The sequence below is a fragment of the Centroberyx affinis genome, unplaced genomic scaffold, assembly GCF_046629955.1.
Source record: "Centroberyx affinis isolate AG114_WGS23_722 - 3 ecotype Tasmania unplaced genomic scaffold, CSIRO-AGI_Caff_v1 ptg004233l_1, whole genome shotgun sequence".
NCBI classification, from domain to species: Eukaryota; Metazoa; Chordata; class Actinopteri; order Beryciformes; family Berycidae; genus Centroberyx; species Centroberyx affinis.
The window spans coordinates 17719-41716 of record NW_027281973.1 but is presented as its reverse complement, the minus strand read 5'-3'; the positions used below and the strand labels follow the sequence as shown (position 1 = coordinate 41716).

The following is a 23998-nucleotide window of genomic DNA, read 5'->3' as shown; positions in this document are numbered from 1 at the left end:
TCTTAAATACCCCTGGGAGACTGGCCAGGTCACCCCGCCTACCAGGGACCTGAGGAGAGACTCAGACAACAGACAGACAGAGCAGGACGGCCGTCACAGTTGTCTCTGACATCTTGCTTCATTTTAGCAAAGTAAATCAGTGATGACAAAGATCATATTTTCCTTTATCATGAGACTCACAGAGACTGTCCTCCCCCAAAACATGACCCCATACGTCGTTTGTACAAGCGGCTTATTACGACCTATAGTTACGTCTTAAAGTTAAGCAACGTCTAGTGGTCGTGTAAATAACGCCAATGTGCTGCGTTGGTCTGCGTCCATGTCACGTGACGTCACGTCAAGTTTCTCTCTCAACATTGAAGTAGCATGGTGGAAAGTAAGGGTGTTGTGGTTGGAGATGGTGGATGGGCATTGTTAGAGCCATTTCTTTTCTTTTTTATTTGAATAGTGTAGAGGAATAGCATCACCTGGCCGAGTCCCTGTTTACACCAGACGGAACAGGAAATATAGGAAGTGAGCAATCACGGGGGCTTTGCCAGTAAGTGATCCAGGTGGAAGATGCCGGAGAGCGTAGTAGTTTTCAACTGTAAACGATCGGAAATAATGTAACCTTGTTTTGTTATTTTGGTTACCTTTCGTGTTATTTGATTTATACATGATCATATACTGAAAAGGCCTATTTCAGTTTTTTATTTAAACTTTGTGGAAAGCCTTTTTCTTTCTTACATCGCAACTTCACCTGCTACTCCATTCATTCATCATCACCATTACGAATCATCAAGAATCAACAAACTGTGAGTAAATCAATTCAAGAAACGCGTTGAGAACATGTTTGGTGTCTATAACCATGCGGCACGTGGAAACATTAAAATTGGCCGCTACAGGGGTATACATTTGCCTTCAATGTTGGCGATCGGGGTTCGATTCCCAGCGTTTCCAAAGGACATACAACCGTGAGTCACATTTTAATTGTTTTTTATTTAACTGTGACCAAACCATTTTCCTAACCTTAACCAAGTTGTTTTAGTTGCCTAAACTTTACCATAACCTTAACCCTAACCTTAACCAAACTTGTTTTAATTGCCTAAATTTAACCAAAGTGGTTTTAATTGCCTAAATGTAACCATTACCCAACCGTTGGGATGTAATTCAATTTGTGGCAGAGGAACGTTTTCAAATTCATCGATGTTGTGTTCATTTCACATATTTTTGTGAGATTACGCTGGAAACGCTCCTGTGGGTCGTATTAGAGGGTAGGAACAAACCACCTTTGTGGTCGTATGGGCTGGGGGACTTGTTGGACTCACAACATAGACAACAACAGAGTCATATATTGGTTTATTTTAGGACATTAATTACATTTTAAACATCAAATTTATAAAAAAACACGTTTGAAAAGAAGTTAAAACAGTGTTTAACCTTTCATTCTGGGAAACAATTATAGAAAACATAAAAATGTTAAGCTTGGAATGATGAGATTAATAAAATACCAAATATAACAAAGATCCTAAAGAAAGATATTTTAACCTGTCATCATAAACAACTTGATTCTGTCTGGTTTGATATTTCATTCATTTCATTTTCCAAATAAAATATTCATGTTCCAGTACCGGAGTCGTGTTAAAACCCTGTTCAGTTTCCCTGAATATAGAAAACATTCTGCTGACAGTGATTGATTAATGTGTTCTTTACAGTAAAATGACTCATAAATGTATATGAAAATACAAACGTTTATGCTCACATTAAGATGTAAGTGTGTGTGTGTGTGTGTGTGTGTGTGTGTGTGTGTGTGTGTGTGTGTGTGTGTGTGTGATCCTGTACAGAGCGAACTATCATCTCAGCAGCTGTCTTTGGTCAGCAGTGTGTGTTTTTCTCTCCGTCCTCTATCTGACAAGAGACACTGAGGAACCAGACTCAGACCAGGACCAGAACTCAAACCCAGGATAGAGTGGTTCAGTGAATGTGGAGTGGAAGGTGTGGATGTGGATCAGTGTGACAGAGGAAACTCTGTAGAAGGACAGAGAGCCAGCAGGCCAGTCCAGATACACTGCTACTCTGTCAGAGTCAGAGGAGGAGGGGGAAGGTATGGCTGTTGTTCTGTTATTGTGACAGACAGAGTAACTGTTACCAAAGCAGTCCAGACTCCAGGACTTTTCATTCCCTCCAAGCCTGCAATCATCACTGTCTCCTCTCCTACTGATTCCTCTGTAAGTCACTCCTATATCAACCAGTCCTTTCCTCTCGACCTCCCAGTAACAGCGACCAGTCAGACCATTTCTACACAGCAGCTGAGGCCAGAAGTCAAATCTCTCTGGGTGATCAGGATATGGCTGCTCCTCTTCCACCTTCGTCACCTTTCTGTTGTCTTCAGACAGGAAGAGCTTTCTGTGTGCTGTGTTTGGGTCCAGTGTGAGTTCACAGGCATCTGATGAGAGAACAAGACACAATACAGCAGCAGTTTATCATCTAATACACCTGTTGTGTTTATTGTTATTGTATTAATAACTTCATTGTTAATTATTGAACAGTTTAATTTTTGTGAATACTTTATATTCATTTATTGATTTAAATTACAAGAAAAGGCAACCAACCTCTGATGGGGCTTACATGAGGTTTAACAATTTGGAAAATATGATGAAAAGAGACTAAAGATAACAGGAATAATAAATAAATACATAACAGTAATCATAATATAGATACATTTTACACACACACACACACACACACACACACACACATCAGGGGTGTAACGATACACTCAGCTCGCGGTTCGGTACGATACATGGTACAGGCTTCACGGTTCGATACAATGACAATATTTTTAACAAAGTTTAAATGGAAACAAATGACTGTAAAAGATTCTTTGCTTATTGCTTAGACATAAAATGTAAACAAAACAATATTTTCAACTTGAAGTTTAACCTATTCCTACAGTTTATTTTATAATGGTTTCTTTCTTTGTTATATATTTTTCAGTGCAAAAAGCAAATAATGGAATCTGTTGAATAAAATAAATCAGCTTTTAACAGCGGATGCTTGTCTAAATGAAACAAATTGTAAATTAAAATAAAATGTCTAAACAAGGATGTCCTCTTTACAATTTGTGCAAATGTCTGAACATGGTTGATCTAACATTCTCCAAACACCTTGGTTGGCCAGGCAGGCCACAAAACTTCAACTTAAATGAAAACAACAAATATGTTCAGACACTGATTTAACCTAGGAGGACATGTTTTTAAAAAAAATAAAATTAGCATGTCAACATTTTCAGGCAGCAGCTGACACCTTTGACACACACTGCCAGAATTTGGTAGTGACAACCGAATTTATGAATGAGAATGACTTTGCATCTGTCTGGTCACACTGGAGCAGAGAGGGGATAGGATTACCACTGTGTCTGTATGGATAATCTCTGTAACCATAGTAACGTTTACTTCAAACCAATATGGCGGCTACCACTGCCTGTGTTTTCAGCTTACTTGACACCACTAACACCAGTAACCAGAGGCGTCAATTTATCCATAAGATCTTAATAAACCGCCACAGACAGCGGCGTCATATTCTCTTTTTCCACTGCATGGACTTGATACTTTCAACCGCGACATTTGGGCCGAGCCGAGACCGCAGAACTGGTAGGAACAACCGTTTAATATCTATGGGAACAGCCGCAATGTTGAGGAAACAGACTGGATAGAAAATTTAAAAATGTCTCACAATATTTACCTCCGTCTCTTTCAAAATAACGATGATAATGTTACCTAACGTCATGGGTGTATTTCGATTTCCTGTTGCACGCTACACACCTGGCTCATCCGGGTCTCGAGTGAACATTGGTAAACGTTGGTGTCAACGTCAGTCAGGCAAACCAAACTAGTAGGATCTAGGATTGCTGATTCCGCCCTCTGGCGTTTAAAGTATGTAAATGAAAACAAAGAGTAGTCTACATTTTGGTGGTGCAGCTAATTGATAAGCTGTAGGCTACTTGATATCGCGAACCATTTTTCACCTCCACGATGCCTATCGTCACGTTTTTGGATCACGAAATATCGTCCAACGATACATCATTACATCCCTAATACACATAATTAAAAAGATAAATATTTCACAACTAATTTAACAGCACCAACACCTTATCCTAATTATTCACTACCATCAAAAGGAAAACACTGGGTATAAAGCAGAATACTTGTATTTAAATAATAATGTGGTAAATTGACCTTAACCATTAAATATGACAGCTTAATGTGGCTTAATGACCTAAAAGTAAGGTGGAATGCAATTAAATGTATTTGAAATGTCCTTGGTCATAAGACCTTGCTATGAGAAGAAGCACAAGTCAATGAAATTACAAATAAAAAATATTTTATTTTATAAATATTATTATTTATTTATTTTTATTATTAGATTTTCTTTTTATAAAAAAATCAAATCATAACTTTGGGCCAGAAGGCCTTAATGTGACAGAGCAGTGTTTCTGGTTCCAACCCAGTGGTTTCCACCTTTCCACCATTTCCACCTTTCTTTTAGGTCATTAAACCACATTAAGCTCTCATATTTAATGGTTTTAGGTCAATTTACCACATTATTATTTAATAACAAGTATTCTGGTTCATACCCAGTGTTTTCCTTTTGATGGTAGTGAATAATTAGGATAAGAAATCCCCCTTATTTATTCCAGATTCTTCTTCATCAGTTTTAGGTAAATAAACCACATTAAGCTCATTCATTTCCATTCATTTTCCACTGGGGATCTTGTGATAGTTTCTGACCATGTTATTGATTTACCTTTAGCTTCAAACTTTTACCACAGTATCTCCTGCTGATGCATGATATATGATTTGAAGATTTTTTTTTTAAATGTTTTCCTATTTTTTCTAGACATTCTTTTGTCATTTTTTCACTATATTAATTCATTAAAAAAATCAAATTATGTAAATTTTCTTTTTCTTGTCACCATTACTAGTTCTTATGGTGCCGTATATCCAGTGGTGGAAGAAGTACTCTGATCCTTTACTTAAGTAAAAGTACCAATACAGCAATGTAAAAATACTCCATTACAAGTAAAAGTCCTGCATGAAAAATCCTACTTAAGTAAAAGTACATAAGCATTAGCAGCAGTGGTTTGTGGTTTGGTCCCTCTGACTGATATTTTATTATATATGACATCATTAGATTATTAATACTGAAGCATCAGTGTGTAAGCAGCATGATACTGTTGTAGCTGCTGGAGGTGGAGCTAGTTTGAACTACTTTATATACAGTTAGCTAGTTTAGTCCAGTGGTTCCAAACCTAGGGGTCGGGCCCCTCCAAAGGGTCACCGGATAAATCTGAGGGGTCGTGAGATGATTAATGGGAGAGGAAAGAAGAAAAAACAAAGTTCTGATTGGACTTTTTCTGTAATCTTTGATTTTTGCTGACATATTGGATCATTTGAACATTTATTGAAAGAAACCATGTGAGGTTTAGAGGGAAAAATCAGTATTTGGTGAAGCTGTTAACAACTCATAGACATCTGAAATGTGACCCCGACTACACACTGCTTTTTGTAAGATGTCAAAAGCCAAAAAGGTTGGAAACCACTGGTTTAATCTTTAACAATGTGTTGTATTTTAAAAGCTTGTTATATTATCCATTGTGTCAAATCTCCATCTGAAAATGAAATGACTACTGAAATGTAGTGGAGTGGAAGTATAAAGTAGTATCAAATGGAAATACTCAAGTAAAGTACAAGTATCTCAAAATTGTACTTAAGTACAGTACTTGAGTAAATGTACTTAGTTACTTTCTACCACTGCGTATATCTGGGGAAAAAAAATCTAATATTTTCATCAATGTTAAATATTTTTTTGCCTCGTTAAGCCACTTTCACATGAAGCCTTTTAGAAAGTCCCACATGATGTCATCATCTTCATCCACAGTAGGATGTGAATGAATGGACGTCACATGCTGCTGTGTAAATGGCCTTTCTATCTAAATAGTGTGTGTGTGTGTAATGTGTGTTGCTTTGTTTTCATGAATCAAACTAAATACACACTTACATTTCCTCACACCTGGTTTCAACCTCTGCTCTCCACCATGGTCCACCCTGGGGGAATAAACAAAGTCAGACCAGCAGATTCTCTTTGATGATGGAAACATGGACATTTAATAACCTTCAATATGAATGAGTTTCCATACAGCATCAGTCATAACTCTGTTAGACATTAATCAATATTCCTCATCTTCTCAGTGTGACAGAGAAAATGTGTGTGACTCTCAGCCTTCTAGCAGACATTGCCTCTCCATACCTGAGAGAGTCCAGTCTCCAGAGTGGATCCTTCAGTCCAGCAGAGAGCAGCTTCACTCCTGAGGCTCCTGGATGATTGTAGCTCAGGTCCAGCTCTCTCAGATGGGAGGGGTTGGAGCTCAGAGCTGAGGCCAGAGAAGCACAGCCTTCCTCTGTGAGCAGACAGCCTGACAGCCTGCACACACACACACACACACACACACACGCACACGCACACGCACACGCACACGCACACGCACACACACACACACAGTTAAGTTAATTACTTTTGCCTGCTTTTCTACATAACAGTTTTCTGGTTTTCTGGAAAAGAGAGCCAAGTTCTCAGTGTAAACTTTCTGTTTAAAACACGATGCATGTTAGATAAGTCAGTTTGGTCAGTTTGGCAGTTCTTGGATCAGTTTGATGCAGAATCTTAGAAATTCTTTTTGGTATTTTAGGTCTCAACAACAGACAGCAAGGAGGAAAATAAAATATCCGGATAGAAAGCAGAAAACAGTTCATAGGGGACAGAAAGAGAGAAATCATAAGAGCAGAGAAAATCCTCCACAGGTTAGGAATCTATTCACTGATGTTACTCTGTAAGTAAAGCAGGATTTAAATGGTCATGTGTTGACCAGGTTGAGGAATCCTGACCTGAGAGTTTCCAGTCTACAGTGTGGACTCCCCAGACCAGCAGAGAGCAGCTTCACTCCTGAATCCTGCAGGTCATTGTTACTCAGGTCCAGCTCTCTCAGACTAGAGGACTGGGAGCTGAGAACTGAGGCCAGAGCTTCACAGCTTCTCTCTGACAGCTGACAGTCACTCAGCCTGAAGGACAAGAAAAGATACGAAAATTTGGAAAATTTTTCTTTCAAATAATTACTGCTAATAATGATGATTGATGTTTCCCTTATCTAAAAGCAGAGTTCACAGTGTTCTTTGCATGGTGTTGTAGTTCATTGGACTGAGTGCAGCACTAACAATGCCAGAGATGCTGGTTTGATTCCCACTGGGTTCACCCATGTTAAAACTGTATTCACACATGGTGCTGCAAGGTGATTTGGATCAATACATCCACCAAATGGTCTATGCTATGTTATAGGGCTGAACGATATTGACAAAAATTCTGATTGCAATCGTCATTTCAACTGCGATTCAATATCATCGCAAGTTTTTCTTGTTTTTTAGAACTTTAAAATTGTTTAAATAAAAGTGATTTTATTAAAAAAATAGATGTCAGTGTGCATGATTTACTGAGATTGAGTCTGATGAAAGGTTTTCACCAATACTGTACTTGAGTCATGGACCAAATATTACCCAAGATATCTTGTTGAGAAATCCATTTTGGACGCTTCTCTCTCTTAAGCAATCAACTGCAGCCTCTGTGATTTGGAAACTGCAGAAGTTCATATTGCATTTTTTTTCCGGTTAATTGTTCACCTCTATGTTATGCTTTACAGAAAGCCATTAAGAAGAATGACAAGATATATGAAGCAGATTTAAAGCTACACTAAGCGATTTTCCGACCACTAGAGGGAGACAGAAACCGCAACACATTTTGTAAACACACAGCAAACCTGCTGTGCTACAGAAACCCTTAAGGACAAACCGTGCATAAAGGCTAATGGCTAAAACAAATGTACCTACGGAGAAATGTCGCCGTTTACCAGTCTCACTTTGCCAGATTTTTCTCCCGCTGAAGGTCACATGACCCACAATGACAAGTGAAGAGGCAGGTAGCAAGTTTACTAGTTGAAAACATTTCCTTGCTCGCTTCATCAATTCCAACATTACAAGACTTTTTTTCAGGGATGGGAGGGGGAGAGCACCGCTTTCATACAGCGAGAGAGGAGACAAGCTAGTTTTAAAAAAAGGAAAAGATACTGTTTGGTCTGAACTTGACAACAAGCTTTAGAAAAGAGGTGAAAACAACAACACAGCTGGCCCGCGTGTGTGGCTACTGGTTTATATCATTACGTCTCACGGAAATCTCCACATAGCACACATTAGTTTCAGGATTGGTTACAGGGTCTGAAATCACTTAGTGCAAGTTTAAAGTGGTTTAAAAGATGATAGTGAATTTGCCAGTCCAAGTCCCTCAGGAAAGCATTCCACAGTCTAGAGGCCCTGATGGCAAAAGTGTTTTCACCTTTAGTCTGGAGTTTAGACTGAATGTCAGTCAGAAGAACCTGAAGATCTCAGCTTGCTCTCCAGCTCAGACAGAACTAAGAGTTCTGCAGTGTAACTCAGGGCCAAAACTAGTCAAACTCTGTGAAATCTTAATATTAATTCTTCATCAGCAGGTAAACAGTGGAAATATGCTAAATCTGGGATACATGATCTCTGTTTCACACTAGTTAAAGTCCTAGCTGCTCTATTCTGAATAAGCTGGAGATGTGACAGTGAATCTTGACTGAGACAGGAAGAGAGAGGTGCAGTAATATAAATGACATGAGATCAAAGCATGGAGGATCTTCTCTCAGTCCTCCAGGTTCATGGCTGTGTATGAATTTGGATCAGGACAAAACATATTCTGGAAAATCCAGAACATTATTTTCAGTGAAATTGAAAATGCCAATGTAAAATGGTTCTGGATTCCTGATGTAAAACCTGCAGAGTCTCCCTTTCCAGATTCAGGAATACTGACCTGAGAGAGTTTTGAGAGCAGAGACCTTAGTTTGGAGAAATGTGTCAAATCAATTGAGGAAAACTGTGAATGTATCTTACCTGAGAGTCTCCAGTCTACAGTGTGGACTCCCCAGTCCAGCAGAGAGCAGCTTCACTCCTGAATCCTGCAGGTCATTGTTACTCAGGTCCAGCTCTCTCAGACTAGAGGACTGGGAGCTGAGAACTGAGGCCAGAGCTTCACAGCTTCTCTCTGACAGCTGACAGCCACTCAGCCTGAAGGACATACAAACATATGAATATATTATTCTCTTATATTTTAATGTCAATGTTGTCCGTGATTTTACTTTCAAATAATTACTGTTGATAATGTTGATTGGTGTTTCCCTTATCTAAAAGCAGAGTTCACAGTGTTGTTTGCATGGTGCTGTAGTTCATTGAACTGAGTGCAGCACTAACAATGCCAGAGATGCTGGTAAACAGTGGAAATATGCTAAATCTGGGATATATGATCTGAATAAGCTGGAGATGTGACAGTGAATCTTGACTGAGACAGGAAGAGAGAGGTGCCGTAATATAAATGACATGAGATCAAAGCATGGAGGATCTTCTCTCAGTCCTCCAGGTTCATGGCTGTGTATGAATTTGGATCAGGACAAAACACATTCTGGAAAATCCAAAACATTATTTTCAGTGAAATTGAAAATTCCAATGTAAAATGGTTCTGGAGTCCTGATGTAAAACCTGCAGAGTCTCCCATGGAAAGATTCAGGAATACTGACCTGAGAGAGTTTTGAGAGCAGGGACTTTAGTTTAGAGAAATCTGTCAAATCAATTGAGGAAAACTGAATGTATCTTACCTGAGAGTCTCCAGTCTACAGTGTGGACTCCCCAGTCCAGCAGAGAGCAGCTTCACTCCTGAATCCTGCAGGTCATTGTTACTCAGGTCCAGCTCTCTCAGACTAGAGGACTGGGAGCTGAGAACTGAGGCCAGAGCTTCACAGCTTCTCTCTGACAGCTGACAGCCACTCAGCCTGAAGGACATGAAAACATATGAAAATATTATTCTCTTATATTTTAATGTCATTGTTGTCTGTAATTTTTCTTTCAAATAATTACTGTTGATTGATGTTTCCCTTATCTAAAAGCAGAGTTCACAGTGTTGTTTGCATGGTGCTGTAGTTCATTGAACTGAGTGCAGCACTAACAATGCCAGAGATGCTGGTTTGATTCCCACTGGGTTCACCCATGTTAAAACTGTATTCACACATGCTGCTGCAAGGTGATTTGGATCAATACATCCACCAAATGGTCTAAGCTATGTTATAGGGCTGAACGATATTGACAAAAATTCTGATTGCAATCGTCATTTCAACTGCGATTCAATATCATCCCAAGTTTTTCTTGTTTTTTTAGAAATGTAAAATTGTCAGTGTGCAGGATTTACTGAGATTGAGTCTGATGAAAGGTTTTCATCAATACTGTACTTGATTCATGGAGTCATTCAATATTACCCAAGATATCTTGTTGAGAAATCCATTTTGGACGCTTCTCTCTCTTAAGCAATCAACTGCAGCCTCTGTGATTTGGAAACTGCAGAAGTTCATATTGCATTTTTTTTCCGGTTAATTGTTCACCTCTATGTTATGCTTTACAGAAAGCCATTAAGAAGAATGACAAGATATATGAAGCAGATTTAAAGCTACACTAAGCGATTTTCCGACCACTAGAGGGAGACAGAAACTGCAACACATTTTGTAAACACACAGCAAACCTGCTGTGCTACAGAAACCCTTAAGGACAAACCGTGCATAAAGGCTAATGGCTAAAACAAATGTACCTATGGTTAAATGTCTCATTTTGCCAGATTTTTCTTCCGCTGAAGGTCACATGACCTACAATGAGAAGTGAAGAGGCAGGTAGCAAGTTTACTAGTTGAAAACGTTTCCTTCGCTCGCTTCATCGATTCCAACATTACGAGACTTTTTTTCAGCAATGGGAGGGGGAGAGCGCCGCTTTCATACAGCGAGAGAGGAGACAAGCTAGTTTTAAAAAAAGGAAAAGATACTATTCGATCCGAACTTGACCGAACAAGCTTTAGAAAAGAGGTGAAAACAACAACACAGCTGGCCCGCGTGTGTGGCTACTGGTTTATATCATTACGTCTCACGGAAATCTCCACATAGCACACGTTAGTTTCAGGATTGGTTACAGGGTCTGAAATCACTTAGTGCAAGTTTAAAGTGTTTTAAAAGATGATAGTGAATTTGCCAGTCCAAGTCCCTCAGGAAAGCATTCCACAGTCTAGAGGCCGTGATGGCAAAAGTGTTTTCACCTTTAGTCTGGAATTTAGACTGAGTGTCAGTCAGAAGGACCTGAAGAGCTCAGCTTGCTCTCCAGCTCAGACAGAACTAAGAGTTCTGTTGTGTAACTCAGAGCCAAAACTAGTCAAACTCTGTGAAATCTTAATATTAATTCTTCATCAGCAGGTAAACAGTGGAAATATGCTAAATCTGGGATATATGATCTGAATAAGCTGGAGATGTGACAGTGAATCTTGACTGAGACAGGAAGAGAGTGGTGCAGTAATATAAATGACATGAGGTCAAAGCATGGAGGATCTTCTCTCAGTCCTCCAGGTTCATGGCTGTGTATGAATTTGGATCAGGACAAAACACATTCTGGAAAATCCAGAACATTATTTTCAGTGAAATTGAAAATTCCAATGTAAAATGGTTCTGGAGTCCTCATGTGTGCAGGACCGGAGTCCGGCTGCTAGGGTGCAGGACTGGAGTCTAGCGGCTGGAGTGCAGGACCGGCACTGGTGTTACAGGAGTCACTGAGGACACTGGAGACACTGAAGTTACAGGAATTGTCGGTGTCACTGGAGCCACCAGAGTCACTGGAATCACTAGAGTCACTGGAGTTGACCGGAGACTGGAATGCCGGACCGGAGTCCTGCAACGGCCGTTGGAGACCGACGGGGAATGGCAGGGCATCGGCAGACACAGCCAACAACTGGGGATCTGGCTGCAGAGCATGTTGTGTCAGCTGGGAGCCCGGCAGGTGAGCTGGTGAAGCCAGGAAAACAGGGGGTTGCTCAAACACAGCCACGGGAGACTGCAGCAGAACAGGAACTGAAGTTTGCTGCAACTCAGGCTCAGCGGATTGCTGCAACACAGGAACAGGAGACAGTTGCAGCCCAGGTACAGAAGGCTTTAACAGCACAGGAACAGAAGGCTTTTGCAGCTCAGGAACGGGAGACAGCTGCAGCCCGGGAACAGAAGGCTTTTGCAGCGCAGGAACAGGAGATAACCGCAGCTCGGAGACTGGGAGTTTTTGCGGCGCAGGAACAGGAGTTTGCTGTGACCTAGCAGGGACAGGAGATTGCTGCGGCCCAGCAGGGACTGGGAGCCTCCGCGGTGCAGGAACAGGAGACCGCCACAACTCAACAGGAGACAGCTGCGGCTCAGGAACAGAAGACAGCTGCAGAAGACAGCCCCTGTGCTGGGCAGCAGAGACTCTGTGGCACTGGGCAGTGGGGACTCTGTGGTACTGGACTGCTGAGAGAGCCAGTGGCGTCAGGAGCCATGGGGACTTCGCCTCCTTCTGGAGATTCTGCGGTTCCCCGTGAAATGGCTAAGCGAGTCCCTTCATAGGGTGACCGCTGGACGTCATGGTGGCAACACTGCTCCATAGTAGACTCCTGGGGTTCAGGGAATGCCAGATCAGGACAGGCAGGTAGCGGGCTAGCCGGCTCAGGACAGGCAGATTGCAGGCTCATAACCCCGAGCCTAACCGACTGGAGTGCAGGCTGGTTGCGAGCAGTCCGGGGTGCAGGCTGAAGGCTAGCAGACCGAGTACAGGCTGAAAGCTGGCAGGTTGGAGGCTAGCAAGCCGGGAGCTAGCAGACTGGGACTTGGGCTGGTAGCTCGGCTGCTGCTGGGGCTTGGGCTGGTAGCTAGGCTGCTGCTGCGGCGTAGGCTTGGGCTGGTGGCTAGCAGGCCCAAAACCACCAAACTGGGCTGGAGGCTAGCTGGCCAGTTGCTAGCATGCCGGGAAGCAGGCTGAGTCACATGGCGAGATGCAGGCTGGAAGCTAGCTGGCCGGTTGCTAGCAGACAAGGCTGCTTGATGGGCAAAGTAGGCAAACAGGGAAATGGTCTGTAATCCAGTTGCAGAGGGAGAGGGTGTGTCTGCTGGGTCCATACTGGTCAGTTCGTACTGTCAAGGGGGCAGGGGCTAGGACCCAAATGCAGAGAGGCAGAGGCAGAAAGCTTTTCTGGAGCTAGAAGCTTTAATAAAGAACCAAGGCAGAGTACAACTCAGGAAATCCAAAAGCAAAAAACGTAACAGGCTGGCAAAACAAAGGAAGACAAAAAACCCCAACCTGGCCGGCAACAAGGCAAGAAGATCTCCACAGGAACAGAGCAGGTAACAAAACAGACGAACTGACAAAGACTACAAAGAACCAAGACAAGATATACACACAGACTGATTGCACATGAGGGACAGCTGGCTGGCAGGGGAGAGTCCGGGAGGTGATAGGTTGATGACAGGCAGGAGAAGGCAGAACAAGGACACAAGGCAACGAGCTGATGACAGACAAAGGTGATCGAGCTTTTACTATCAGAGCACCAAGGCTTTGGAATAGCCTGCCTGAGGGTCTTAGGTTAGCCAATACAGTTTCTTCTTTTAAATCTCTTTTAAAAACATATTTTTATAAAAAGGCATTTTTAACATCTTAATGTATTCTATTTTTTCTGTTCATTTAGTGCATTATTTTAATCTTCTTACATCATATTTAAACAAAATGTCCTTTAAATATCATGTTGTGTATGGTTTCTCTGGTTTCTGTATATGTATGGTTTAGTTCCTTCTCTTGAGTAATTGTACTGCTTGCGCTTATCTTTTTTATATTCCTTTTCTATATCCAACGTTTTACTGTTTTTATTTTATTTTTTCTAATTATTTTATTGTAAAGCACCTTGTAACCTTGTTAAGAAAGGTGCTATATAAATAAAGTTTATTATTATTATTATTATTATTATTATTATTATTATTATCATTATTATTATTATTATTATTATGACGGTCTCTGACAGCCATGGTCAAAGACAACCACATACGACAGTTTAATGTAATGTTAACACATACAACCAAAGGGTTTATTTGTGTTTGATAGTGAAGTCTGTCATGACATGTTAATGACAGGTTATGTCCCTTCGGTTAATGTCCAGTTGTCATGACAGAGACATCTAGAACAGTGTCAACTTTGCATTGAAAGTGTCATTATCATCCGAATGACACTTAATGACAACAGTCGTAAACATTCATAAAGTTTAATTAATGTTCGTCAGTTGTCATGACAGTTATGAGAGTGTTATGTCAGCCTTATTAACCCCCCTTCAAATAAAGTGTTACCAGCTTTTATTTTGAAAGCAGTGATACTCTGTCTATCCTCTGTCTGTTAGCTAATTGTTATGGAAATGCAATGAATCACCAGCTGGGTAACGGCCCTGCTCCGCTACAGCCGTCAGCCATCGAAGGAATGATTCCTTTACCAGCACTGAAAGATGCTCCACTGCTCGCGTTTCATGATAAAATTATATTTTAACATGAAAACAATATAAAAAAAAAAAAATTGATTGAAAATTCATTTTTTTCCCCTGTGGTATCAAAAATGGTATCGCATATCGATATTTTCCTGGGTATTGTATCAAAGTTAGAAATTCTAGTATTGTGAAAACCCTACTTATGCCGTCATATTTATCCAACCTCATTGTCCCTCATGTTCCCCTCGTTCCCTCCGATCGCAGGATGCTGGTTACCTTACTGTCCTGAGAATCAAGAAGAGATCGGCAGTGAGTTTTCCTACCAAACTCCTTATCTCTGGAATCAACTTCCTCTTGTGATTAGGGAGGCTACTTCTTTGGAAGTATTCAAAGACAAACTCAAAACTTCTCCGTTCTTACTGCCATTCAGCCAACCCCAGCCAGTCCAGTTCAGGACCAACACAGTATTATTCTCTTACTTTAGTTCAGACATCATTAATATAGGAACCGCACATTGGGAACCCAGTGTAGCGCTGCCTGTTGGTCTGTCTGCATCATTACACTCTCTGTCTGTTTGGTATTGGCCCTTCCATTGTTACGTAGGTTAGGTTGACCTGTTCTGTTTCTCCAACATGCTGTTTTGTGTCCTGTGCTTTGTTTTGTTTCCTTGTGTTTTATTTTGTTGCATACTGTATTGCATCATTTTGTTTTGTGATGATTGTTCAGTAGTTAGATCTATGGAGGCTCATTCTCTGTAAAGTCTTCTGAGACATGCTGTGTGATGAAAGGAATCCTTACCTGAGAGTCTCCAGTCTACAGTGTGGACTCCCCAGTCCAGCAGAGAGCAGCTTCACTCCTGAATCCTGCAGGTCGTTGTTACTCAGGTCCAGCTCTCTCAGACTAGAGGACTGGGAGCTGAGAACTGAGGCCAGAGCTTCACAGCTTCTCTCTGACAGCTGACAGACACTCAGCCTGAAGGAGAATTAGTGATGAAGACAAACAACAACTTTAAAATGTTTTCCATTTTGTACTCACATCACATTTTAATAAAGTTAATATATCCAGTTATCTTTTCACCTACAGAGCTTTATTGGAGGCTTTGACCACTGGCAGCAGCCTCAGAAGAGCCTCCTCTGAAGCAGAGTATTTCTTCAGGTCAAACACATCCAGCTTCTCTTCTGATGACAGTAAGATGAAGACCAGAGCCGACCACTGAGCAGGGGAGAGTTCGACTGTAGAGAGACTTCCTGATCTCAGGTACTGTTGGATCTCCTCAACTAGAGAACAGTCATTCAGCTCATTCAGACAGTGGAACAGATTGATGCTTCTCTCTGGAGACGGATTCTTCCTGATCTTCTTCTTGATGTACTGGACTGTTTCCTGATTGGTCTGTGAGCTACTTCCTGTCTGTGTCAGCAGGCCTCGTAAGAGAGTCTGATTAGTCTCCAGTGAAAGGCCAAGGAGGAAGCGTAAGAACAAGTCCAGGTGTCCATTTGGACTTTGTAAGGCCTTGTCAATAGCAATCCTGTGGAACTTTTTTACAGATGTTTTGCTGAAAAACATCCACAGATTTTTTAATGTCAGTTGTGGTATGGACATTACATTCTTCTTGCTGTTGATGAGTGACAGGACCACATGAACAGCAGCCAGAAACTCCTGAATGCTCAGATGGACAAAGCTGAACATCTTGTCGTTGTCCTTGTCCTTGTCCTTCGGCCCATCCTGCTCTTTAAAGATCTGTGTGAACACTCCTGAATACTGTGAGGCTTCATTGAAATGAATGCCACTCTTTTTTAGGTCCTTCTCATAGAAGATCAGGTTGCCTTCCTCCAGCTGGTCAAAAGCCAGTTTTGCAAGTGACTGAATGTACTGTATGCAGTTTTCTGCGCCATACTTCTTTTTCGTCTGATCGATCTGAAACACCAGGAACTTTGTGTACATCTCAGTCAGGGTCTTGGGCAGGTCTTCTCTCTCACTGGTTTTCAACAGATCCTCCAGAACTGTAGCAGTGACCCAACAGAAGACTGGGATGTGGCACATGATGTGGAGGCTTTGTGAAGTCTTGATGTGGGAGATGATTCTGCTGGCCTGCTCCTCATCTCTGAATCTCTTCCTGAAGTACTCCTCCTTCTGTGGGTCAGTGAAGCCTCTCACCTCTGTCACCATGTCAACAAAGTCTCCAGGGATCTGAGTGGCTGCTGCAGGTCGTGTGGTGATCCAGAGGCGAGCAGAGGGAAGCAGTTTCCCCTCGATGAGATTTGTCAGCAGTACTTCTACTCTGGTTGACTCTGTCACATCAATAGAGCACTTTTCATTGGCAGTGAAGTCTAGTTGAAGGCGGCTCTCATCCAGTCCGTCCAACACAAACAGAAGTTTGAATTTACTCTTTTCATAGTTTCTGTTTCCTGACATCTGTAGTTCTGTGAAGATTTCATTAAGAGCCTCCTCCTCGATGTCTTTGGTTTCCCAGATACATCTGTGAATTAGTTCTGCAAATCGAAACCTTTCTCCCTTCAGTAAATTCAGCTGGCGGAAGGTGAAGGGGAATATGAGATGAACATCTTGATTGGCTCTCTCTTCAGTCCAGTCCAGAATGAACTTGTGCACAAGGAATGTTTTGCCAATTCCTGCAATCCCAATGGTCAGTACTGTTCTTATGGATCTGTGCTTTCCAGAAGGTTTGAAGATGTCGCTGGGTTTGATTGATTCCTCTGTGTCCGCTGGCTTTTTTGATGCCATCTCAATCTGCCTGACCTCATGCTGCCTGTTGATGTGTATGTCACCCCCGTCTGTGATGTAGACCTCTGTGTAGATATCATCAAGATGTTTCTGATCCTTCCTCTCTAACCATCCTTCTTGTTTACACATAAACCTGTCCTGGAGGTTAGGTTGGAGGTTTTGTTGGTACCATGTGATGAGTCGTGGAGGCTCTGTTGTTCTCAGAAGCAAATCTGTGTAGAACAAAGTAACATCCATAAAAACTAAACTACAATTAAATGTATTATATATATGTATACTTACTGTACTATATGTATACTTTTGCAGGTAGCACTAAACAGATACTTGTGAGACAAATAAAAACTAATTTGAAGCTCAGTGGGTTTTTTTTTGCTAAAAGTTGGTGCTCTGAGAATAACAAACATGTTCTTACATGTCCTTTTAAAATAACAAAAAAGGAAGGCAACATTGTGAAGAGAGGCTTCCTGATGACATGCAGCCTTAGTGGAACAGGTCGGTTGTGATATCAGGCAGAGCAGACTGTGGATAATATTCTAGTATTCAGATATTTCATTACAAGTGTAGCAGCTAATTAATTATGGGTTGCTTTCATTCACAACATTTTTTAACTCTCTATTTTCCAGGGAAAGTTTTTGATGAGGACACATGCTCTTTGATGCACCCCAGCTTCACAATCACACATTTACACATTTACACCTGGGAGCTGCCCAGTACAACCACAGTCTTCTACTGGTGGCCACTGAGCAGCTCCACTGGAGCAGTTGGGGGTTCAGTGCCTTGCTCAAGGGCATCTTGACAACAGTTGTTAAAGGAAGAGGAGAGCATTACTGATTCACTTTTTCATGCAAGATTCAGTTGTTCAGGGATTTGAACAGCCGACCCTCAGGTCACAAACCCCTTTCTGCACCTGTTACTCAGATGAATCAGTACTTCAGGAGCCGTATTCACAAAGCTTCCTAGTACTAAGAGTTCGTCCTAATGGTGAAAATCTAAGAATTTTTAGCTGCGACCAGCAGCTCTATAGCTCACTCTGTCAGTCGGTTGGTCGGTTGGTTGGTCCAAAAAAACAATCTCCCCACGTGTGTATGCATGCGCGTACGTGGTCACACCTATTGCGAATTTGCGCTTGTTAGTCTTAGAATTAAAATAAGATTAAATCCTAGTAAAGATAAAAGCTATTCAAGAAGCATCTTAGCCCTTAAGAGAGCTGCTAAGGTGAAAAACTGTTCAGAGTAGAGAGGAGGACTTTTAGGAGCTGAGGAGTTTCTTAAGCAGAGGAGAAAATGGCTGAAAGACACAGAAGAGGAGAAATGTTCTCCAAACGCTGAATGACAGTGAGATAATAAAGCTACAGGTTAGATCCTGCAGGATGATGTTTGTTGCTGATCTCATTAGAGATGCACTCACATCTCCCACTCAACAAAGCTAACTATTACACCATTAATACTATTGTAATACCCTTGTCTTACAGCCAGACTTGGGAATGTGTATTTTTATTTATTTATTTATTTTTTTCTAAATGCATATTTCATTTTGAGTTCATATCAATCCACAATTTTTTTGAGAAATAATTCTTTTAATTATTTCTTTTAATAATTTTTTCTCAAAGACGCACTGCCTTCTCAGCCGGTGGAAGCTCCACAGAGCCAGAAGAATCCAAAAATAACTGCTGACAGAAAGCCCGGTTTTTTACAATTCTTTCCAGATAACATACTGAGATTATACTGTGAGCGTTGTGTTTTGCAAAACAACATTTATCATAGTTTTCAAAGACTGTGGCATATACCCCTAGGTTTCTATTGCAGTAGAGTCGGAGGGGGAAACCGGATGTTACCGGACAGATGGAGCAGGCGTCTAGTGAAGGTATGGTTTGTACTAATAGTGATTATGACCGAAAACATGATATGTGGGCCCAGGGTTCAAAATACCAAACTATTCCTTTAATTGATGGTTTAACTCATAGCAGGTTGATTGTAATTCTCTCACATACTATTGATAAGATACATTTTCATGGTATAACTAGGAGAGAGAAAGCAAGTAGCCTACGTTTTACCCTAGACATAATATTATTCGAGATGTAACTTTCACCTGTGTTTTCCTTTGTACTTAATGGTGTACTGAAATACTTGCACAAAAAACACAGGCCTACGGCTAAAGTCCGGGGCTAAGAAACGATTCACACAGGCAAATTCCAAAGTGGGATAACCCCGACTTTAGCCCAGGGCAGCTGGCCCTGCTCCGGAGCAGGTTAACCCTGACTTTTCAGGGTTAACCCCAGAAAATCGTTGAAAACCAGGGTTCTCTGTTGGCTGTGTGAACAGGGTTACAGACATCCCACCTCTCCCTGAAGCTCGAGGAGTCTCCCGTATATACTAGACAGACTAGAGAAGAAAGCCTGCCTTGAACCACTGACCCCGTCCAGCCCCCATGAATCACATGGCATAGCAAAACGTGCTAAAGACTGTGACTGATGGAGGCTGGACACCAGGCAACACTAACCCTGCACTCGCCGCATATTCTCAGGTCAGTCACACACCTCCCTGAAATCAGTTTTTCTAGGGTGGGATGTCTGTATGGGCAGAAATATGTGTCACTAGAAACTGAAATTGAATTGCTCAACTTGAATAATTGCATTAAAAAACTGAATTTAAATCACATAATTTGAATTTGTATTGTTTAACTTGAATAATTGCATTGAAAAACTGAATGTGAATAGCATCATTTGAAATTTAATTTATTAGTTTGAAACTGAATTCCAATAAACTTGAAACTGAATGTAATATTATGAAATTGAGTTAATTTGCTCTGAAACAGTATTCAGTTCTCACAATTCAAATTAGGTTCTTGCAATTCAATTTCAGTTTACTGAGACACACATCCTGGTCGTTGAGGAACAGCAATCGAGTGCAGATTCACAGAACTCCTTTTCACGTTTTTGGCTGAAAATTGCAGATCCCTTCAGTTCTCTGGATATGACACTCCGAGCTGAACGCCATCAGTCCGCCTCATCCATGATCCAAAGAAACGTTCTTCAACGTGTATCAAGTCCATGGATCAATGGGAGTGAAGGAAATGGTCAAAAACATACAGTAGGTGCTGATTGGTGCTGACTGAACGATTCTCTGGGGTTAACCTGCTCCAGAGCAGGGCCAGCTGCCCTGGGCTAAAGTCGGGGTTATCCCACTTTGGAATTTGCCTGTGTGAATCGTTTCTTAGCCCTGGGATAAGCGCTGTGTGAAAACCACTTGTGATGCAGTTTATTTTAAACAGTTCTGTCCATTCCTCGCTCAGAGTCGCTCTGAGAACTTTCCTAAATCGCTCCTAAGCTAGAACTCCTTGCTAGGAAGTTTTAGGCGAAGTTAAGACTCTGAGAAGATTCTCACAATGTTTGTGAATACGGCTCCAGGAGCTGTGACATCAAGTAAAAGAAAAATATTTACTAAATCCTTAATCGTTTTAACAGCCAAACTAAATGGGCAGTGACAAGACCAACATGGCAGCCAGGACGAGCCAGAGAATAGCTTTACCTTCAGTCTGACTGCTGTCAGTGGGAAGGTGAGGAAGAGGAGCAGACTGTGGTTGAATGGAGGAAGATCCTCTGTTCTCTGAAGTCTCCCCGACATCACCGACATCCACTGAGAGAGAGAGACAGAGAAAGAAAGAGAGAGAGAGAGAGGGAGGGAAAGAGAGAGAGAGAGACAGAGAGAGAGAGAGGAACTTTAAAAGGGCTTGAATTTAACACTAGCCAACCAGCCAATATCTCCTATTCATCCCACAACTCTTTACATAAATACTGAAGGACTGAAGGAAGTGAACATTCATCATGTTTAGTTTTCATTTTGACACAAACCGTCTTCCTCTGTGCAGACCCATACATGTGTTCCTGTTTATTTAAACCTGAACCATTGACCTGCTGTCTGTCTCTCTGTCTCGTCCTTGACTGAGGTCTGCTGGTCCTGGTCCTGGGTTGACTGCCCTCTGAGGCCTTGTGGGTCTGATTGAGCTCAAAACCTTTTCTCTGTCTCTACAGCACTTGATAAATGGGACCAGAGTCACAGTCAGAATGAATGGGAGTCAATTCTGCTCCACAAAACTAAATGGCAGTAAATACTTTTAATGTGTTTTAAAGGTCAAATTATACCCATTCATGCTCTTAAATAATACAAACAGCTAAATTCAGCAGCATTACCCTGTACCTGAACCCCTGGGGATCAATAAAGTGTGATACAATCACAACACAATGAGACTTGCCTTTTTGCTGCATAACATAAAACTCAAAATAAACACAGAGACTCAAAAGGCAGCCTGCCTCTCCTCACACATCTACTGTCTGAATGCAGAATAACAGCAGAGCAGAAGTAAAAAACAAACAAAAACAAAGGAAAAAACAGATAAAACAGGCTGAGAAAGTGATAATTGTGTGAAGTCTGTGTAGAGGCTTGGGTTAATCTTAGGGTCGGGGTTAATGTTAGAGATAGGGTTAGGGTTACATAGTCTGTAGAGATAGACCAAATAGACAAATGACACTTTATTCATCTTCCTTCTGTTACCTGATATTTGAGTAAAGTGCTACCAGTGTTTAATTACAAGTCTGTGCGTCATCTGTGTCATTTCTGTTTTTTATATGTTCGTATTTTTATCTCCCCATGACTTACCTTTGGGTCCTGAGCTGCTGTTTGACAAACTCTGCTCTAGATCATTCCTGTTGATCTTCATCAAAACCTTCTTGGTCACCTCCAGAGAGTGTTGGTTGTAGGTCTGCACCATCTGATCCACTGTGTCCTGCCTGTTTGCCTTCTCCAGTCGGCTCTTTGGGATGGCTGGGAAACCTTTTGGGATCTCAGCCTGCGGCAGGAACCACTTGAAGCTCTTGAACTCTTCATCTCTCAAATCCTCCAGTGTTTCCAAAAGTTTCTCTTTATCCGCCGTCATCGTTGCTCCCTGGTAAAGTTCAACAATATTTTCAACTCTAAGGACAATTATGCAATTGCTCCACTGGGATCATTAAAAATGAATCTAATCACATCACATCACATTACATCACATCACAACACATCAGATCGATACCATTGTTATAATCTTGTAAAAGTACTTTGTCAGCCAGATCACAAAAGGTAATTAATAATGTAATTGGTAATATTTGTTCTATTGTCTGATCATATATAACCCTTTGGTGCAAACACACAGTACTTGTATATGTATGAATTTCTTCAACAAGGTTAGAGCAGGGTGATTCTCTTTTTCTCTTTAACATTCCTTTTATTTCTGTGAACTGGTTAATATTTTTAGATTTTATTTCCTGGCTGTAACTCTTTCCAGCACCGTGATGCCAGTAAGTGGAATGAGCCACCTGATCTGAACATCACATGTTCTTGTTGCTATAAGTAAATATTCTCTTTATTTGACCTTTTGCACATTGTCTTGTGGTACAAAATTAGTTCAAAATACATTAATCTGGCATTTGTTGTTTAAAAGTATATCAGTTCTCTTTTCTGTGAAAGTGGAATAGAAACTCATCAAACACACATGCCTCATACATGCATTTAACATTCTATTCATTTACAGGCCGACAAAACTATTTCTGCTCTTTCACTTTCACAGTAGAAACAAAATGCAGAGCAGCAATGTAAAATTATTGCTGCTAGCAGCAAAATGGCGGCCGGCAACAGCTGAGCCGTTTAGTCATGAGGAAAAAAAAGGAAAAAAGGAGGAGAAAATGAAATGTTGGTGATAACTTTAAACCTTTAGAAGAACCTCACATAAACCAACCAGCATGCATAGCTGTGTTAGTGTCACATTATGGTTGCAGCACCCAGGACTCCATCTCACTAGCTGTGTTTTTTCACGGTGTGACTTCATGAGTGCAGGGTTTTAAAAGGTTGGGGCATTTTGAGGGTCCCTGCTGGTTTTCATGTCCCAAAAACTTTTTTGCCACCATTACAGTGGAATCTGCTTGAGCAAAGGAGGCAGTGTTTAACATTAGCATTACAATGTTTAACTATATTATCAGTAGTTAAACATTTTGAATATATTTCTTCTTTCCAGATAAGCTGGAGTTTTACCTGTCTTGCTAGGAAGTCTGATACAAGGGTCTGTGGAGGAATTTTATATATAAGCTGTGCGCCACCAGGCCTGTAGGTGTCACTGCAGGCTGGTTGCATGTAAGTTTCTACTTCCTCTGTTAGCTCCACCCCCGAGCTATGTATAAATACTGACCGGAGCCTGTGTCCGCCGGGAGAAGGACCATGCCACTGCTAGGGTGATGACCTTTCTCCTGTGCACGTAAAATAAAGCATCATCAACAGCAGTCAGCTGAGTTTGTGTATTGATGAAATTCCACGACAGTCCTTCACTACATCTTAACAGGATTTTAGGATGGAATACCAGAGTCACTTATGCGTGACATTTGATTCCTCCTGAGGTTTCAAAGAAAAAAAAAAAAATCATCCTTCATCTCTACATGTGAAAACACAGAGTGAGCACTTTTACTGCACTTCCTCTTCTCTAACTTTACTATGGAATTCAATATAGAAAAAAACGGAATAAAAGTGAACACTCTGTACTTTCACATGTAGTAAGAAGGATTTTAATTCTTATAATTGAGACTTGGACTTTGTAAAAGTAGGGTATTGATAAAGTCTTGTTGTTTTGTACACTCGGTGTATTAACAGTGGATCAAACTTCAGTCAATCTTATCCAAGCTGTCAGGCCTGCTGACTTCCTCATATCTCACCAGTGAAATGAGGCGTGACAACAGTCTAACTTGTGACCTGCCTGTGTTCAGCCCCGACAAAACATAGCAAAAGGTTTA

General features: G+C 41.2%; 2 protein-coding genes across 2 annotated transcripts in view; both read right to left on the bottom strand.

The window, feature by feature from the left end:
- The window catches only part of LOC139664339 (NACHT, LRR and PYD domains-containing protein 3-like), a 76220-nt gene that overhangs the window by 51264 nt on the left and 958 nt on the right, over positions 1–23998 (bottom strand). Inside the window, exon 2 of the mRNA XM_071543130.1 lies at positions 23404–23461. The gene's annotated coding sequence lies outside the window, so the exon portion shown is untranslated. The remainder of the gene's footprint in view (positions 1–23403; positions 23462–23998) is intronic.
- On the bottom strand, positions 1426–22192 carry LOC139664340 (NACHT, LRR and PYD domains-containing protein 12-like). Its single transcript, XM_071543132.1, has 9 exons — positions 22171–22192; positions 15530–17369; positions 15247–15420; positions 9755–9928; positions 8997–9170; positions 6924–7097; positions 6289–6462; positions 6040–6086; positions 1426–2425 (listed from the first exon to the last, which is right to left on the bottom strand). Exons 1-9 carry the CDS (start codon positions 22190–22192, stop codon positions 1884–1886), a joined length of 3321 nt encoding a protein of 1106 aa, XP_071399233.1. The 3' UTR covers positions 1426–1883.

Excerpts from the sequence above, each read along its gene's own strand:
- LOC139664340 (XM_071543132.1), bottom strand. The coding sequence starts at position 22,192 with ATGATCCCAGTGGAGCAATTGC. Across the intron at positions 9,171-9,754 it reads TGTAGACTGGAGACTCTCAG|GCTGAGTGGCTGTCAGCTGT; the intron begins GTAAGATACATT and ends TATGTCCTTCAG. Across the intron at positions 2,426-6,039 it reads GAAACCAGGTGTGAGGAAAT|ATGCCTGTGAACTCACACTG; the intron begins GTAAGTGTGTAT and ends TTCTCTCATCAG.